At 40.9% G+C, this 20,591-nt stretch overlaps 1 protein-coding gene across 1 annotated transcript in view; it reads right to left on the bottom strand.

Moving 5' to 3' along the window:
• Positions 1-20,591, bottom strand: part of CALCR (calcitonin receptor) — a 174,065-nt gene that overhangs the window by 60,051 nt on the left and 93,423 nt on the right. The window contains exons 2-4 of the mRNA XM_072851497.1: positions 15,943-16,030; positions 5,904-6,057; positions 1,771-1,881 (exon numbers count right to left, since the gene is read on the bottom strand). Of these exons, the coding sequence (XP_072707598.1) occupies positions 1,771-1,881; positions 5,904-6,057; positions 15,943-16,014 (337 nt within the window). The 5' untranslated portion in view covers positions 16,015-16,030. The remainder of the gene's footprint in view (positions 1-1,770; positions 1,882-5,903; positions 6,058-15,942; positions 16,031-20,591) is intronic.

Raw genomic sequence — 20,591 nt, 5'->3', positions numbered from 1 at the left:
GCAGGGAAAGTAGAAGCCTTGTTGTAAATTTTTCTATTCATCAAAGGGGCTGTTGCCACATGGGGAGGATATCATGAACAAAATGGGGGCTGAAGCAGAAGGTACAGACCCCATCCAAGAGGCATCTCTAACATGCATGTAGGAAAAGGCTTGTGCAACCTCAGGATCCAGAGCCTCAAGCTCTCTCCTGAACGTGGGCACTTCTGTCTGGGAACTGAATCAAATTTGGCCAATTCTTTTAAAATGCTCTTCTGGCATCTTTTGTGCAAATAGCCTAATGGTTGAAGCAGTTGTCCACAGAGAGGAGACCTAGGTCAAAGGCACCCCTCCAGTTGAGGGTCTCAGCTCCTCAGCCTGTTTCCCCCCAGGTGCTCCAATGATTAGCCATGAGCATGGCCCTGCTGCAAGACTCATCCTTGAAAACTATGACACCGTACGGAAAAGAGATCAAGACTAGTGTGTCAGAAAGCAAAAAAAGGTCACAAAAGACAAGATGTTTTGATTCGGTGCCCGTTGTGTGTCTCAGGGATGTAAACTTCTGTAAAGACTTGTGGGGTAGGTCTCAGGGTATTCCCACAAGAGGTGGACAATCACACTGCCACACGAGCTCACTTTCCAGGCACACAAATCCTTCAATCCGTCCTGTCCAATGCCTACTTCCCCTGGAAAGGGGGAGGTTCCTCCATCAAAGTTGGGATGCAGGTTTGAGTCCTCTCAGATTGGGACTGACACTGGAAGTTTCCCACTTGCTGGGTGAATTCTCTATAATCGTGGATAGCTTGATTTATAAAGAACAGAAATATTGAACAATCTGGCTGCTACTGCAAATGGGATTCAGCAAAACGCACACTGGGTCTGATCCAACTGGGAAACTCCTCTGTTTCTAAACAGGCAACAAGCTCAACAAAATCAACAGTTTTAGCTAAAGGTACTGGGTAATTAATTCGCAGCTATGCAATAGTCTGTTTCCTTACTTTCCAGTTGGGCACATACACTTTGGTTTAACCTTGTTGAAAATTTTTAGATTTAGATACCTCTCCCCCTCTGAAATGTTTAGTTTCATAGTTTTTAACTGCAATTGGTTCACTGTGACTATGCTGGATTTAGCACACTGTGGCATCAAGCACCGCCTATAAGCAACACGTCCTGAGCATGGAACACACAACTGTTTCTTTCTTCAAACAATACACTTTGTGGAGTTATACTTGTGTCCAATATTTCCTCATATCTATTTAGCAATATTTCTGTCCTTGATTTTTCCTTTCATTTGTCCTTTTAAACATTCTTGAATGACAGTCTGCATGGCTGCTTGTATTTGTATGAACAATTCAAGGAGCAACTGAAACTTGGAGACTTAAAGAACATTATTTCTGCTCATCTTCTTCATAAAATGGTATTTTCCAATAAAAACTGAACAAAGAACATGATGATACATATTTCATGCACATTAACATTTTCTCTTCCTTATAAAAACTTAGAATGAGGCGCTAAAAATGTTTTGATATTATAACTAAGTAGTTAATATTTTCATAAACTAAGTTCCATAAAACCACGGGTTATATTTACAAAAATATAAATACATATAAAATATTTTAAAAATGAAAATATATAAATTAGGCAACCCAAAAGCTTGATATATTTTAATTTCAGCCAAACTCTCTGAGATTTCACAATGCTGCAAAAATGCCACTGGAAACATGCTTCCACTCAATGGCACAAATGTTTCAAAGACTTCCTTGAAAGATAAGATGATAAAAAGAAATACTGTACCAGTTGGATCAAAGTCTGGAAAATAATCCGGACAATTCTGAGCAGTGATTCTTCCAGCAGGCGTGTCGTCCCAGCACAACCAGCCGTCCCAGGTTCGGTTGCAGAACAGACCTGGACATTTAAGAGGAATGCAGTAGTTAATTCAACACACAGTCACTCCTGAACCTGCTCTGTTCTAGCCTCTCAAGGAATATTGCTGTCTGTTTTCTGAAAACAATCATGTTTTCTTTTTGCAATAAAAGCCCTTGTTATTGCTACACTTCGAGTGGCATTCAGGTGCTACAAGGTACTTGTTTTTGCTGACCTGATGTTAGTGGTGTTCATTTAACTGGAAAGTAATGTTTTAAAGCCTGTTGAACTGAACGTTGAATGTAGTGCCTGATCCTACAAATTCCTCTTTTTGATCCTCCTTCTATCCTTCACTGTAAGTGTGCACACTAGTGGTACCCAAAGACCGCATAGACACCCACTTTTCATTTCACCTTCTGCTGTTCAGCAAGTCTGAAAATCAAGTCTTTGAAATGTAAAGGCAGGAAGGGCTTGCAGGGACATCCCAGCTAAAAGCAACGTTTGCAGAGATGGGTCCCTGTAAGGCTGTTGCATTGCTCAGCACTAGAGATCGGTGACACAAGTACAGGTCCAGCGAGGCAGGTGCAAGACCGATCTGTAGCAGGTGAACTCTGCCTGCTGCTGCTGTCTGGGTAGGCATGCTGTGATCCTGTCCTCGTCATGCCTGTCGAGGCTGTGTCCCCTACGAGGACAGTTCCCAGCCCCAGAAACGATGGCCATACTAGGGAGGCAGAACACCCCTCATTCTTGATTCCCATTACAGAGGTGTTACATACTATGGTCCACAGAAACTGCGCTATAAGACTGCTTGCTGTAACATGATTTCCTGACTCATTATGGATTTATTCAAGTAACACATTAAAAAAAATTCCTATATTTCTTAGTTATTTTCCATTTAAAATCAGTTTGTGTTGGGGAAAAGGTATTTATCATCATGACCATAAGGTTAAAGGGAAATACAGTGAGAAGATACATCTTGCCTTTTTTGCTCTGGTCCCAAGAGAGTTTCAGAATTGCTGCTATGACCATGTAGGTTGTTTTGAAAGAATCATACGGAAGGCACCTAATAACCATTGAAAGTTAATAAAATACAGGCAGCTAATTGCTTCTGGTGCTTTTGAAATTATCCATAGATAAGCTTTCTTACTGAAACAAGAAAGCTGTAAAAATACATCTGAATTGTTCAAATTTGTACCAATAACTGCTTTAAGTCAAAATAGTGGGGGATTAAAAATTGAAAGCATAAAACATTCCAAATTAATTTTTTCCAGATTAGATGTCTAGCAAAAATGATATTTTTATGAACACTTTTTCTTCATTAGCTAAGACTTTATGCACACCTATTTTTCCATCGTCAAGTTAAATGTCCTAATGCTACTTGTTCACTTAATTAACCAACCATCATATCAGCAGTTTGTTTTCTTTCCTTCAGGCATTGTCATGTTCTTCTCTAGCTTTGAGATGTATCTGAAAGACTTTTAGGAATCATTTTGTAATATCAAAGAAAAAGAAGAGTAGAAAATGTTTGCAACTTGAGCTTGTATCTGAAAAACACTGCAGAATGGGGTTGGTAGGAATTTCTAGCTTTAAATCCTTTGCCTTGCCTGATAAAGAAAAAAAATCACTGATGTTCATCTATACAGAGTGGAATGTGTCTTTCAAGATAAGTAACAGAATACATATGCACGCATACATCCATAAATACACACACACATAGATATACACACACGTACATATATATGGTTTTTAAGTGCTGCAGGAAATAAAACAATGTAAGTAATAAAACAGAACAGGAAGAGTTGAACACCATATTGATGTATCACTGGCTAAAAATATGACATTTTTGGATGGACAGGGAATGCGGGAGTGGTGCGCTGTCCCGGAGGGATGGTCAGGTGTTCCCATGTGCCTGAGCTCGTCATTTTGTTATTTCTTTGGGATTTAAGGTGATCAATTCTACCTTGAAACGGGCAAGATAAGTGTGTGCATATGGTCCATCACTTCAGCTCTGCTGACACATGGCCACCCGTAATGCTCCACAGCTCACCTGTATTATATCATCTCTCTGGCTCCTGAGTGTGAGGTACTATGCAGTTCTCTGCAGTTCATTGCCATCAGCTTTGAGCCCCAGGATTATGAAGGATTTGAACTACCTTTGCGCCAGTCTACAAATAGGCTACATTGGGGACTGCAGAGATACCAGGGAAAAATTAGACACATCTCAGCTGGCTCTGTAAAGTTGTACCAGACACTGGGCTTTCCTGGGAACTTCAGTGTTAGACTGCACTACTGTCTGTGCTGAAAATGCATACCCAGTATACCCCTTCAGCTCATATGTCGGACTTTTCCTCTCAGGAGACACCCCTGCGGTTGTCCTTTGCATTAAGGGAATTTCCCATCTCATCCCATCCTCCCTTTCAAATTTGCAGCCAAGAGACTTAGACCCTTGTTCCCTTCCAACCCTTTATGAAGTGTAAATGTTGGAGGGCTGGTGAGGATCCTGTAATTCAGTTGAAAATGCAACTTCAGTAGTGTTGGCATCATTCTTTAGTCACCCATTATCTTAATTCTGGGTTATAAATGAATTAAGTGCATGTTGCTACGAACATAAGAGTCCCTAACGGCATCACTTAAATCTAGCTGGCACTCGAAGGAAAGCGGGAACTGCTGTGCTGCGTCCGATGGCTGTGGGTCTGCCACTGTTGTCCTCCTGGGACACCACTGCCCTTGAGAACACTACCAGGAATTCCTATGTCATGAGACATGAATTCCCAGCTCACGCTGGGAAAACACTTCAGCCCTTTGCAACTAATCACACGAGCAAGGTGCAAAAGGAAGGTGAATCCAGCGGAACTATCAATGGATGCAAAAATTACATATCTATAGAGCTAGAGACTAAAAGAGTAATCTAAGCAGACGGTAAGTTATTTCCCCCTCAAGCCCAGCAACCAAAGGCTTGTTTATGTCTGAAACATGATGCTTTCTATCCCATAATCCTGTTTAAATACGTGTGGGTTTTCCCCATTATTGGCCTGAATGAAAACCTATTCAAACCAATGGGAATCTCTATATTCATTCCAAAACATTTCTGCATCAAGACCTGAGTATCTTAACTTTTCTTTGAGTTACTAATTATTCTTTGAGTCTTACAGAGCCCAGTAAAATCTTTGTGGTAAAGAGCTGTAGAAATGTCTTTGTTCTTGTATTACAAAAAATCCCACATTATCTCCACCCCATCTATTATGCTGGGTTTTCTAATCATGATTTTTGGATATGTTTTCTCTTTAAACTGTGTCCTCAGTATCTCTGTTCTTTACTTGCATAAATCCCCACAATGCCTCCAATATTTTTTCTCTAGCCTCCTCATTACTTCTTCCATATTTTCTGTGAGAAAAAGTGACCAGAACACTCAGCCCCAACCAGAAATGCTGCTTCATTTATACTGTGCCATTGTAGCACCACTATTAGTTGTCTTTTTATTAATCTTTAATTAATCTTTATTAATTTTTATTAATCTTAATATGTGCCTTGCATTCAACAAAGATGTGTCCTCAGTGCTTTATAAACCTCTTGTTGCTAGTGTCACTGCTGAATATGGAATACCTGGCACATCTGTGTTGGTACAGAGCATGGCAGCTATCAGTCAATACAAGAATGCCAGAGAAACGAAACAGTGAGTGAAGCAAACAGAATGACGTTTGTATTGAAGAGATCACTGTTCACAATCAGGTCTTTGTGTGAGCTTGCTGAAAGGTTCTGGAGAATGCCATTCCCTAAGCAAGAACAAGAGATATTCAAGCAGCAAAGCACTGAGCCAGAAACATAGATGACGGGGGTACTGTCTGCATGGGGAGGAAGAGCTGTTCATTCCCTGGGCTCGGTCCAGGCTTTTTTCTTTCTTAAGCACTTAAGAGAATACTAAGTTAGTGTGAACTGGACTACTGCTTACAGGAAGGAAGCTGCACCCTGAGGAAGACTATGGGTTAATATGCAGAAGAAAATGTTTATAGTGATAGAAGCAAGCGTGCCAATACACAAACAGGTTTTTTAAAAAACTTTTTTACCTTTTTTCTTATATGGAGGAGATCTGTTCATCCTCTCATAGCATTTGAACTGCGAATCTATTATCTTCTGTCGTATGACTGAATTTTCAGTTACTACAGGCTCTAATGTAGGATCAGTATAATTTACAGTAGAAGAAAGACTTGGAACCATTCTCTGTACAGAAAGGAAAAACTGTTAGTACAAGTGAATAAACCAGGAGGATAAAATAAAAAAGTGAGGATCACAAATCTCTATTATGCATGCTTCAAAGGCCTTTTATTTGCACATGTGTTTAGCATTATGATAGGCCTTATACTACTTGCAAAGTAAATGCTGAATTTTTACTAGTTTACCTCACTATAAACTCAGGATTTTAACCAAGCCCTTTTTCTTGGCACAACAGAGGACCATTAAATATTGATAAAGTCCTCAAAATCTTTTCATTTAGCTTAGCAATCTGTGAAAAAATTTTGTATCTGCCCAAAGTTACACCCATGTATTTCCGCTCACTTGTGCTGATTTCTCTCCAGACTGCCCAGGCAAAATACCTCAGTGCCACAGCCTCGAAACTGATTATTTCATGTTTTATGTCACCTGCTTTGAGCTCTTTCAACTGCCAAGGTCATAGAAACACAGGGCAGAGAGTTTAAACCTCACTACCTGGCCTTAGCTCCTAGTTAAGGACCTAAGCAAAGCGTTCCTAAATTTCAGAGTCTGAATAGCAAGGTCCTCTTTGATCAAGTGGCATCTTCTGACTTCTCCCACTCTGAGCTGCCTGAAGGGCAACGGGAAGGATTGTTGCCTCTGGAAGGCAAAAATCTCAGGTAGAGAGGTCAGTTATCTTTTTTTCCATCCATCCATCCCGCTGTTGCACAGCCCAGGTCTGTGAGCCCGGGTGGAAATGAGAGTGTGGAGCTTTAGTTAATTCTGTTCTGCCTTAATCCTGTATCAGGACATTTCTCTGCACAAAGGTGATTGATAGGAAAGAATTAGTTCCTCTGCTTCCCCAAGCAAAAGCAATGCTGCTGTGGCGCTTTCCTTGTATGACCCTCTATTTTTCCCTATACTAAACTGTACTAAAGCCATCACAAACACATACAGAGTCATTTACAGGCTCTTTCAAAACTTAGGACTCTCATAAACACACAAACTTGACGTTTTTAGCAGCAAATACTAGCACACAGATCTTTAAGCAAGCATTTGTAGGTGTTCAAACTGAAAACATGACAGGTTTGAAAGCCCAAATATCAGCTTACTTCTTACATTTTTGCTTCCTTTTTTTTAATCGCACATCACAAGCAATTGTATCTCATTAATACATTACTGTTTTCCCATTTGCACAACTAAAACACCTTGGTAAAATACACAGCAAAACCACAGTATGTTTGACTTAGTTGAAAAAAAAACCACATTACTTTATCCTGATACTTCTGTGCCAAACCATCTCAGTTTAATCTTTTTATATTCTTATACCTAATCAATTATTTTTTCTTAATTTAATCTAATCTCTTTTGATACAAATATTTTCATTTTCAACTGTATACAGCTACTATCCGAAGACTGGAGGACAGTGAAGGTAGTTTATCTCATTGCACTTAAATAGGCACTTGAAATAAAATGGGAGGAATAAGAAGGAAGATATTTTCTGGCAGAAACAATTTTACATAAATTTTATGTGTATGTATACACACACACACAAAGATATACTTGGACAGTGAAGCCATTTGGAACATTTCATCTGGCCATCCAAGTGAAAAATTAAGCATTGAGAAAGCCAGAAGAGGAAATACAGAAGCAAAGCCAAATACATCCCAGATCCCTCGCTTATGAAAAGATTAAAGGGAGTAGCCGGAGTCCATGTGGATCATTTAAAAACCAGCCAAGCAATATCCTAAATCCAGCATGTAGTGTAGGAAAGTGCAGATGAGGTTCTTCAGACACCCTCAGGTCTGTCTCAGTCCTTTGGGTCCATGTATAGCCACAGGCTTTGGTACTTCTCTGAAGTGAGTTATAGTTAACTCCATGCTTATTTTTTCCATTCTTGTTTTGAATAATACCTCAGTTCCAAGCTGTTTGCATTCAAGAGAGGAATAACGGTATCATCAAAGAAAGCTACAGGGACTTCTGTGGCATTGCCTCTGTTCTCGATGATTCCTGTTACTCTGGGCCAGTTTGGGAACACACCCATGTTTTGAGAGCATAACCATCTGATCATGCTTGGAAAACATCACCAATTTTCCTTGCCCTGCAACAATGCTTTTATTTTATTTTTGTTTTCTTCTAGGAAGGAGATGATCTGTTCTTCACATCTGTTTGACCAAAAAAGATCAAAATCATTTCATACTGACAGAGACCAGAAAGTCTGGTGTTGCTGGCCGTAAATACTGTTGTGGTTTCACTTGCTTTATCTATACAGAATAAAGCACAACACAGATATGAAACGATCGGCAAATTCCAGCTACACAGATAGAAACTGTAGAAATTGTTCAGTGCTTCAGAACATCCTTCCCCTATTCTAACTTTTTTGAAGCCTCTTTTACACACCGTTTTTAAAAGGACAGACCATTCCCAGAAGATTGCACAGTACAGAAACATATAAGCTGAAATCAAAAGTAAGATATGCCATCAGAAAAGGAATGCTCTTTTAACTGGTGAAGATGTAACAGTTTGTAACTAGGGATGATGACTTTGGAGGGTAAGATACAATTCAGAGACCAAAGACACCTTACCCTTAAAGGTCTGTTTCATAACTTGCTGTGTGTAAGGGACTAAACCAATTCCTGAAGAAGTCAGCTCTTGTTGGGTACAGGCTAATGAGAATATTTTAGTACTTGGAGGGAGAGAGTACCTGTGGTGGTGGATAGAATAAATGTCTTGGATTGTGCACACAATTATTTAAAGTGCTCAACCATGTAACCAGGAGGACTGCCCATTCTACTGCCTCTGCGCAAGGCAATCACAGCCCAGCTGAAATTGCCAGTAAAATTTCTATTGCCCACATTTGGGCCAGGGATTCACTCAGATTAAAAATATGGGTGAGACTGTGTCACTAAAACTCAATGGAAATTATTTCATCAGTGGAAATCCCTTAATGGCCTACAGTAACTCTAAAGCAAGTTTGGATAAAAACTGAAATAATAATATTAGATTACAACTGTCTCTTAAATTATCTATTTTTTTTCCCCCCAAACACGAAGACTCTGATTTTTAAAGTTAGTTGCACAAAAATCTTTCCAGGCACTTTTGATGTAATCGAATAGCTTGTGTGTGAAATCAAATTAAGAGGTTATACGTAGGTGTGTTACTGGTATTGTTCATCTGTGATATGCCCTTTAAATGTACTCTTCCCTTTGATTGCTATTACTCATTTCTGTTTGCCTAGATTTGAAAACCTGGCCATGGAAGTTTGAACAATATTTTCTTCTACCTTAAAATCAGATAACCATTTCAGCAGACTAATGAAAGAATAATTTGGTGACTTGCTGGAGGTTGAGCAGTCACACCTCTGTTTGCAGTGCTGGTGTTTTCTATGGTGCGTACGAGAATCACACGTCCACCACCACTCCGGGACTCAGAGCCTAAAGCCTGACCTCCCCAAAGTCAGTTCAGTAGGCTGATGATCCAGCCTTATATTCCTGGGGCTCAGTCAGACAAAAATCTTGGTACAGTTTGTGACATCAGATATTATTATTTGTTTTAGTCTTCTTGTGCTCCTTACCGTAGGGGTCAAGAAAGGGCAAACGCAGCAGAAAGAAATCTCCGGGTCATTATTCTCTTATCAGAGAGAGCAGGAGCTTGGGCATGGCTACACAGGGGGGGAAGCTTAGTGTGTATCATGCTAGTGGGAGAGGCTGGGAATGTCCCATGAGTCTCTGTGTGTCTCTGTGTGTGTGCTCTCATGGAACTAATGGTTAGGAATCACCTCTGCTACTACGTTTTAATTATTACACCTAGGTATTTTAGGAATTAAGTTTTAAAACACCTGTTTGCACCATAAAAAAGCCAAGATTAAATAATTTTCACCTGGTTACTACCTACAGTATTCAACAAATTTTGAATGTTCAGAGTCCATTACTGCATGTTAAAAACCCTTCCCATCCATCCATAAGTTACTTCAGATGGAAATATAAATGATGTTGATACAATAAAGGAATGCCTCATTCATTTATAAATATTCTTTATTAAAGATAAATAAATAATTCACAACTTAATAATCAGGATGTGATCATAGCCTGAAAATGATTGGTATGATTTCTTCAGAAGAAAACTGTTTAAGTGATGTCCCATGCAGCAGTTTAGCAGCCGTACATATGATGTCACTCCTAAAAGTCCAAGTAAATGACGTCATACATACGACCACCAAGCCACCACGTGACAAATGACTGTTATAAGAAAATGAATCATCATTAAAAAGAGAAAAAACAGGCTGCTGGGAATGCTGAAGTTCACTTTATACCTAGAATTAATAAACGAATCTAAAGAAAGCAATTTGGCTTCATTATTAAACTATATAAAAATGAACAAATAGTGCCCCAGTTTCTGTAAGACAGACACCTGCTATTAACCTGTGAAAGACTGTGCCCATTTCTGCAAGAGAGAATCCAGATAAAGCAAGCATAAAATTCCTTCTTTTTTTTCCCCACAAAATATTGGACATGATGAGCAAGCATCCCCACATATTTTTTTTCCACCATCAAGGAGCTTGAAGTATACTGTTGACTATACATGATATTTAGGAAAAGAAGGTATCTGTAGCTTTCTTTGCTTTTGTTTTTTCCTTCCTTTCACTAAATTAAGTAATTTTGCAACATTTATTGTTGAGCTCAGTCAAAGTATATTTCAAATTCTGGATGCTCTAACTGTTTGGTTTTGATTTCAATAGCTCAAACATTCATTTGGCACATTTCTTTTAAAACTGCTATCTGTAGTCACCACCTTCTGGGTCACTAAACTCCTGTCCTTCAATACATCACATCTTTGAGTGAGAGCTCAGCATGAATTAGACTAGTTGCACAGCCCCTCTCATACCTCGACTACGTTTGAACTACATTTCACAGCTGCTAGTGTTAGGACAGAGAAGAAAACAACTGTGATGCCTTAGGAAAGTCATTAGTGCATAACATAACAATAATTTCTTATCCATCACAAATGTGCTAGGAAACAGCAGACAATTTCTTTGGGGAAATACCTTGACATGACATGTTTTACTTAACTACTGAATGTTAAATTTTCCCATACTCAGTTGCTATTGAAACAGGATGGAAATTATCTCACAGTGAGATCCCATACAACTTACATTGCAGATTTTGGCAGCTGTTTCAACAAGCACAAGATTATTAGCCACAGCAGATGAAGACAAGGCACTTGTAATGAAAAGCAACTCACGAATCTTACAGTATTTTCCATTGCTGCAGGATTTGCGAGGAAGCTTACTCCCAGAATAGCCTGATGCAAACTGAAGGCTTAAAGGAAAGCTGCACAATACTTCATGGATTTTTGCTTGTAGCTCTGATTATCGTCTTGCAAGAGGCAAAAAGCTGCATAGCAACATCCTTATTTTTTGAAAAGCAAAGATGGAGACAAAAAGTCCTGATCACCCCTGAAACTGGGGTGAATAGAACAGAATACGGCACTCCTCTCCCTCTTGGGAAACCATGAGCAGCTTGAATCTCAAATTCTCACACTAATTCTCAGCACCTTAAATCATCAGCAGCTTGCTTTCCTGAGTTTTCCTTGTGTGAGAAGAGCTCCAGAACTTGCAAGTCCACTTCCTTACAGCTTGAAGCAACCCATAGTTACAAAAGGAAATGCACACTTCAGAACAACAGCTTTCAAAGGCATGGTCTTGGGTGATGAGACCCAGGGGGATCTCATCATCCAAGGCTGGGGAAGCCCCTGGGCTCCCAGTGGTGCCAGACAGAAGCAAGGCTCTGGTGAAGTATGCCAAAAGAGGCGGTAACAGATCTTCGGCAGCTCTTCTGGCCCGGCAAAGGGTGGGACCTGCTCTGGAGCAGATGCTAGAAGAGCCGCTGTCTAAGCAGGAAAAGGCTTGTGCTTACGGCGCCCGCACAGACGCAGGTTTCAGAGACTCGTGGTGAGAGCTGCTGAGCTGGGCAGGTGGCAGGAGCCCGGGGGAGCACGTGGCCGCACCACCTCACCAGCGTGTATCGCACGCCCAGCTGTGAGGATCAAATGGGTACACCACGAGCGGTGCCCTCATCACGGCAGCAAACGTTTTACTAATTGGCTTCTGGAGACTTGAATCCACAGCAACTGTGTCCCGAAACATGCCAGTTTGTGCAGTTACCGAAAACTACATTTAGGCTTTCACATAATTAATTTTCCATGTTTTGTGAATGGGAATTATTCACAAGCCTTTCAGGAGCTGACAAAACGTACCAGACTGTGTATAGTTTAGTGACTGAGGCTTGGTAACAATTTGATAGATTTGGACTTAATGAACTTGTACTCAAAATGAATTTATTTTAAAATGCAATCTTGATCTAATGGTCCTAATTGAATAATAGTGTGGTCTTCAGCTGCAGCATCCATTTTGTCCTTCCTGAGCCCTTTGTGGTTGGCTCAGGACAACAAAATTGGAATATGTGAGAAAAACTACTCTATCAATCCTCATTTACAGGATAAAATCAAACCACCATCTGTAGGCACTAGATGACAATTCTTACTTAACAAAATCAGGTAGAAAACAGAACTCTCTTTTCTCAATGTCCTGCTAAATTGATCGGTCACACAAGAAAGAGACCCAAGCTTGTTTCCTCCTCCTCATTCTCTGCAGTTTGATGCCCCTGGACACCGTGTTGATGCTCCATCTTTCTTGTGGAGAGAAATGTGCGCTGAGGAGATGAACGAATTGCTCCAGCACACAGGGGCTCACATACTTGAGGAAACAAATCTTAGCCACATTCTGTGGCTCTCAGTAATTACCAAAAATGAGACGGTATCAGGAATAAAGTGAACTAAGAAATAATGAACAGTTAAAATTTCTAATAGAATTCACTTTGAATTGTAGAGGACTATCTCGTGATTCTGCAAGCATTATCATTATTCTGCATCCAAAAGCAAGGGAAGCCATCAAAGAGGAAGACAATAAGGAGTTAGTTTTATTTCTAAATTAGGTTTTGGAGCAAATGGTGCTTTAGGTTTTGTTCGGCAAAGGCGAGTTATTAGGGACCTGTACACAGAAGAGTAAAGTGCTATTTATTCTATGCAAAAAATGACATACATAAGAGAGATGGTTTCTATCAGAAGGTACCAAAACCACTTGGTGACAGGTCTAAAGGCTGGAGACTGTGGGGAGGGGGGACCTATGGACACCTTGTAACTAGGGTTTAGGACAAAATATTCAAGGACAGATATAGGGTGAATCTGGCACCTACAGTGAGACAAATGGCATAAACAGAGAGCCTGGAGCCCAGAGGAGAAAGCAAGGACCTCAATAGGTTGTGTTGCTTTGCAACAGCTTGCAGTCATCAGCTGGAAGTGCAGGACATAGACAAGAGGATGACAGTAAACCATCCAAGCCATCAAAGAAGAAAGATCTGGAGGATGGTTTGTGGGGTAGGTAGACAACAGGAATGAGAGATCACCCCTGTGTCACAAATCACTTTGATTACTCTATCTTCCTTAACCTCAGACAGTGGCTGACATGTAAGTCCTAGGGACTCATAGCTCTGGGAACTGAGGCATGATTAAAAGAACCAACAGAATGGGAACAGTCTTTTTGGAAGAGAAAGACATCCTTCCTTGTTACAGACCACAAATAAAATGTAAAAAATGAATGTTTTCAACCAGCTACAGCTGAGGAAATTTTTAGAAAGATGACTGATGCCGAATATTTTTCATATGTGATCTAACAGCAGTGTTCTGGCAAGTGACATCAAGGAAACAGAGCTTGTTCATGGTCTACTTCTATGACCGTGGCTTCTCCCTTACTGGAAGAAAAATTAATCTATGAGGTGTCGAAGTAGATCATAGTGTGGTCACTGCAATGGGGAAGGAAGGAATATAGACATTGGAACAGTGAAAACGTAAGAAAATTTGTGCTTAAGTTATCCATTGAGGTCAGAAGTTGGAGACCCCTCTGGTGCAAAGATATCTAAAAAGAAGGAGATGCAGATCTCACTGCAGAGTTTCTTAAAGAAATCCTAGCCCTGGGGTACTGCAGGAATGAGCACAGAACTAATGTTGCATACATGCTACCATGGGTGAGAGATTTAAAAGATTTGTGGATAACAGGGCAAGGATCAGCTCAGTCCTTCAAGGGCTCACCTTGAAGGTGAGCACAAATTCATGCTGCAGGTCAGAGCACCTCAAAGAGTCAGAAATGCTGTTGACAATTTTAGTTATCAGAATATTTACAGTTCTGTCATTTGACTGGGGAAAAAAATGATCTGGAAGTGTTCCTTCAGTCAGCGTTGGCTTGTTATAAGAATTGCTGTTTTTTGCCAAGGCCCCTGCTAGGCTATGCAGATCAGCTGGGATTCAAGCCCAGAAGAAAGCTGGTCTCTGTCAGGCTGTTTGGTTAGAGAGGTCTCTGACCATGGGTGATGTCCCGGCCAGTGCATTGCTACATGCATCCCTTGCAGGGCTATGTGTAACAGCCACAAAAGGTCACAAACATCAGAATACTCCAATACACCTCAAGGCAGAAGAGTTTTGCCAAGCACAGGGATGATTCCTTTAATAATTAATTAATTCTGGACTAATTACTTTTGAAACCAAGTTAGCAGAAATGTGTTAGCTCACCTCTGTTCCTTCTCCTGGTCTCCAGCTCTTCTTTGGTTGAAGGTCCTAATCCTGAACTACGGATTCAGTATTTTACCAAAGTGAGGTGTTCTTTGTTGTTCTTCTGGGTTCTCCATGATCTCATTTCATTGTTTTCTTTTTATCTCCTTCTATCCATCATTCTCTTACTGTTCTCTACTTCCCTTCCCTCCTTTTTATCCATATAAATTTAAGGGGCAAACAGCACAGTGGGCAAGTTATGCTAGGCTGAAAGAAAAGGAAGGATGCCACCCAACAGACAAACCAGGGAGGGCAGTCTCTACTATTCCCCAATGTGTCTTCCAGCCCCGTTTATACAACTTATATCCAGAAAGGATGGGAGCTGATGGGGAGATGCACACAAATGTTCCACATTCAGGTGTTAGAAGAGAAGCTCAGAAGCAGGGGGCATGAGGAGCTAACCAACGAAACACAATTAAGAAGAACAAGAATGAAAGCTTTCTTCAGGAACACAGAGATAAACGGTTGAGGAAGAAGGTGGCATCTGGTATGCAAGTTACTCATGCCACACTGAGGTAGAGAGGTGCTTGTTCCCAGTGGCATCGTTCAGACATATTCTGACCATTCTGTAACTGAGGCTCTGGGCGGTATTCTGTTTTCTGACTACCTGTAATGTCTTTGATTTTATGATAATTGCTAATAATTTGAGGTTTCACAAGTAGAGATCAGAGAATGCATTCAACTTACATGAGAGGTATTTAGTCAGGTAGAAATGAATTTGCTACATATTTAGAACAACAGTTATTCACCCATGTTGCATAAATTGAAATAACGGTAATATTGATATTAAACAGTTGAAAATAGCATTTGAACTGAATAAATAAACTTTATACTGTTATTTTCCATTTCAGTTGCTTTCCTAATAGCAGAGTAACTATAAACAGTGAAAATCCACAATTGCTTAAGTCAGTCTAAGTCTCACACAACAATGCTAAGCAAGTTTTCAAACACATAAGTTTCCATGTCACTGATACGTTGTAGCCTGTAAAACACAGAAATGAAAAATCACATGCATTACCTTATTTAGACTTGCAGTTTTCTCTCACCAAGAAACAATGCTTTCAAGTTCAAAATTTTATGAGATATCTTATTTAGAAACTTTATTAACCTTATTTCAAAATTTATCAGTAAGCGAACTCATTTCTTCACCTGTGCAGTATAACAAATATAACACAGTACTCCTTATTTTTCTGAACATCACCACAAGTATAAATGTGGCATGTGTCATGAGCAGTTCAGTTTTCTTGTACTTACAATTAGAAGGATGATCAGTAAAAAGCAACTGTGGGTTGTTTTTTTCATTGTGAAGTCTTGCTGGAGAGACATGTTGTAGCTGACCCTTCTGGGAATTAAACAACAAAAAAGCAGTATTAGACTTTATTTGTTAAGGTGAGTTCCTTGTCTTCGTGTATGAGCATCTTTTTAGAATTAAGTGGACTGTGTGTGTGCGTGTGCCCCCAGCCTCGCATGTGCTCATGTTTGATTTCACTGGAGGCCGGCATGCTTTTAATTTGGTCTCCTCCGTGGATCTCTGGTGGTGAGTTCAGCTGATGTGGGGTACAGCTCCACCTTACTATGTCACCAGCAGCAGACCTGGGTTAAGCTCTGTGTCTTTGCCAGCTGAGGCTACCTTGGTTGTCCTGATTCAGCTGCTTCTAACCTACACATACGGCTGCAGACCTGTGAAGAATCTAGATATTTTTAAAATGACTTAAGAAAACCAGAAAGGTCTGGTTTGCAGATAAGCGTAATGGCAGCTCAAAAGGCATATTTATGGGGCTAGAGAAAGCCGGAGGTTGGGTAACCTCTAGCTAGGTGAACAAGGAATTGTGGCAGGAAAAGAGAGAGAAACTGGGAACACCACCGTGGGATTACACGCTCCCTAATGCAGCTAGCTTGGCCGGGCTGCAGACAGACACACAGCAGTGTAACCTTCAGGCTGTCGAGAATGAGCTTCAGCCGCACAAAGTACTGGAGAGGCAGAGCATGGACACAACTTGGAGGGAACTGGATTGGCAGCTTTTTGGTTTTCTTTTTCTTCCTAAATCAACACCCCTCTGGCCTTTCTGGGAAAAATATCCAGGGGTCACCATCTATCATCATATTGCTTCACAGTTGCAGGAATTCAAGCAAGCAAAGGTCTTTGCATTAACACATCATTTTTAGGTTTATGAAAATGGAACTTCTGCATTAGAGTGAGAAACATGGCTTTTGTCAAGACACAGTGCCTTCTGATGTCCCATGGACAGTGCACTAGTGGTGCATGGGCTGAGCAACATGCGTAGATCACCTTCAGCCACAGTAAGACAGGGAGCACTCACACACCTCTATTTTTCAGACAGCTTAAAAACTAAAAGTGAGGTGTTTTCTACCTGGGTAAACAATCTTGTGAGCACCCGACATATCTGAAACCCAGAAATTTAATGGGAAAAAGGCACACGGACTTGGATGCTTAGTCTACTTGACATGTAGTGAGCAACACAGTCGCTTGTGTAACATTTATCTCTGCAACAGCACTGTAACAGCTTTTCTCATCTTGAAATGGTCTGGAAGGTCACCCATTTTCAGAGCGGAAGGAAAATATGAGATCAGTTATAACTGTCCTCATCTAAAGCACAAATATGTAATCTCAAAATGTGGTAAAGGTGTGGCACTTCCACTTCAGTGTAGCACATGTGGATGTAACCTCCTGCCAGATCCAAATGGGAGCGTTGCAGTCACGTGTCACTGAGATTACATAAAACGAAGTGATGGAAAAGAGGGTTCAGAGGATTTGCCTCTAGTAAGAAGTAGCCTTATTACTATCTGAGCCTTGCCAGAGCCATCCTGGTACGCCAGAGGTAATGGGACAGGCAAATGACACAGAAATAATACATAATTACGCTGTCCGCCACATATCTGTACTTGATCAGCAATGGTAGACAACTCAATTGAAGCAAAAATTGGACAGCCAGAGAGAGGAAAATGCCTGGAATTGTCTGTATCTCCTCCAGACTATTCACTGCAGTGTGTATTGGTTCAAAACTGCCAAAAAGATTCATGGGCATATAAACAACGGCTCTTGGTCAGCTGTGCAATGAGCAGACATACAAGCACGAATATGGTGTTCATACAGTTACAAACTGTACTCTAAAGCATTCTATAATGTGGTGTAAAGCCAGTCTAGTAGGTGCCTCTATTCTTCTTGCTAGCCTCATTACTTCTGCTGCATCTATAGGGAACTAGTAAAAAGCAGGCAAAAGAAGGACTTTGCCTTACAAACTGTCAACAGTTTTAAAATACACATCACTTTCCACAAATGGCACAGAGATCAACACAATATTGTGACCTAGAACACATGAGCAAAATCAATAGCAATTTAAGTTACCTGTGATACATCTACTTTTCCTGTACTTGTGCTGGGAGTGCTTGCAGCACTATGTTGGGTTAGAGCTGTAGCTGCAGGTAAATCTTGTCCTTCTGAGATTTTGTGAACATTTGTTATTATGTACTCAAAGAGCTATTTAAAATGTTTCTTGCTCCCATCTCTCCTAATTAAAAAAAGCCATCTGTAAAATATTTAACACATTATTTTCTCCTCTGTTAACTGTGATGACTGTGCCATATGATACTACATACGAGTAAATGAGTAAGAATTTATTTCCCACGCTAAATCCTATATAGTCCTGATATTTCTAGTCTTTCTTCTTCTAGCCAGCTCTAACCACAGGAATGGCTGACATGCTACATAAAATTCAGTACCTCTTTTTTATTCCTCTTTCACAGGAGTCTTTTCCAGTAACAACAATTTCAACAATTGTTGAACAACAATATTTTAACAATCCTCGTATAAAGCTCCTGACTAAGAAGTGGCTTTTCTCTACTTTAACCGTAAGAATGGCCCACAGCACTACAGCACACTTGGGTTAGCATCAGTATTGGATCAAAGATGGTGATCACACTGAAATGAAAAGGTACATGAAGGTAAAAAGTGTTGGTCAGTGGGCAGAGCAGAAACAACAGGGAGGCAGAAAGATTCACAGAAAGGGAAGCCCTGAGAGATGGACCCTGTCAGCCTCTGGGTGGAGGAACAGACCAGCATCTCCATGGCTCTGCCCCCATCTCCAGTGATCCAGGCTCAGGTGTGACATGACAGGCAAGCTGGGATGTGCAAAGCAGCATACTCAAGTGCCCTGGGTTTTGGCTCTCTTGTGCTAGAACTATCACTTTTTTACACCAACTGGCACTACTGCCCATGGACAGCCTCCTTGCAGCCAAAGGGTGGCTGGATAGCCCAGAGCAGCCTCATGGAGACCACAGGTGCTGTCCTGATTCCTGTTTCTATACTATTTATCCTTTTTCCGTAAGCCCAACAATGTCCCTGCTCGATGTTAAGATAATATAACGTGCTTCACACATTTAAGTTTTAGAACATCCTTATTTAGTGATTAATCATAAGCACATTGCTAAAGCCCAGTAATTTTCCATGACTATTAATTCTTCACTCTCTGTTACTTATAATAGTTACGTATGAAATCCCTGTCTGTTTTTGAAACTAGAATATTGTTCTTTCTTTCTTTGTAAATGTAGCATAGCTCATTATGTGCTAAGATATTCCTCCTGCTTCAGCTATTATAGTAATACCATTGACACCTTGGGATTAGTCCTGAAGCTCAACTGAGGATGAGCACAGCATCCTACTTAGTAATGACATCTCTTTTGGCTCTGTCCTGATTTTTACAGCTGCAGTACTAAGCTGAACAGGGCTTCAATTACAATTAACAGAACAAGGGGGGTCAAATTTAGTCAGAAAGGAGGGTATAAGGAGGAAGATTCAAAAGAGGGCAGTAGAGCAACGTTTCTTTGCCAAGGTCTGAAGAAATGATAAGAAAGAAAGGCCTTTTTGGAGGAAGAACTGGAAAAAACTTCTCATTTAATTATTCTGCTCTGATAATTCTGCAATGTCATCTTTCACAATAGTGCTGTGTGCTGGTTTTGGCTGGGATAGAGTTAATTTTCTTCATGGTAGCTAGTATGGGGCTATGTTTTGGATTTGTGCTGGAAACAGTGTTGATCACCCAGGGATGTTTTCGTTACTGCTGAGCAGTGCTCACACAGAGTCAAGGCCTTTTCTGCTTCTCACCCCACCCCACCAGCGAGTAGGCTGGGGGTGCACAAGAAGCTGGGAGGGGACACGGCTGGGACAGCTGACCCCAACTGACCAAAGGGCTATTCCATACCATATGATGTCGTGCTCAGCATATAAAGCTGGGGGGAAGAAGAAGGAAGAGGGGGACTTTTGGAGTGATGGCGTTTGTCTTCCCAAGTAACCATTATGTGTGATGGAGCCCTGCTTTCCTGGAGATGGCTGAACACCTGCCTGCCCATGGGAAGGAGTGAATGAATTCCTCGTTTTGCTTTGCTTGTGTGCGTGGCTTTTGCTTTACCTATTAAAGTGTCTTTTATCTCAACCCTTGAGTTTTCTCACTTTTACTCTTCTGATTCTCTCCCCCATCCCACTGGGGGGGAAGTGAGTGAGCGGCTGGGTGGTGTTTAGCTGCCTGCTGGGTTAAACCACGACATGCTGACATACCTTTAGAGGAAGAAATGGTTTTAACAGCACAAAACAGGACTTGGGGGTTGTGGCTAAGTACAGAAGTGACACAAAAATACCTTTCTCTGTCATCGTCTTACCCCCAGAAACTTTGAAAATTCATTGCTACCTCCTTGTTTGGCTGCAAGTTCCTTAGACAGCTTTCTTTCCAACCCGTGCAGCTTTCTCAGGGTGAAAAGCTGTGTACCCACCTCCAACCCCAAGGTCTCTAGGATTTGTTAACTAGTGGCGAGGCTTGCAGACCCTCCTAGGGAGTGCCTTGCCACTCAGCACAGAAGGGCACCAACCCACTCTGCCTGCGTTAACACTG

Source organism: Ciconia boyciana, chromosome 2 (genome assembly GCF_034638445.1).
Source record: "Ciconia boyciana chromosome 2, ASM3463844v1, whole genome shotgun sequence".
Classification (NCBI taxonomy): Eukaryota; Metazoa; Chordata; class Aves; order Ciconiiformes; family Ciconiidae; genus Ciconia; species Ciconia boyciana.
Note: the sequence above shows the minus strand (reverse complement) of the source record. Positions and strands in the feature narration are given on the sequence as shown.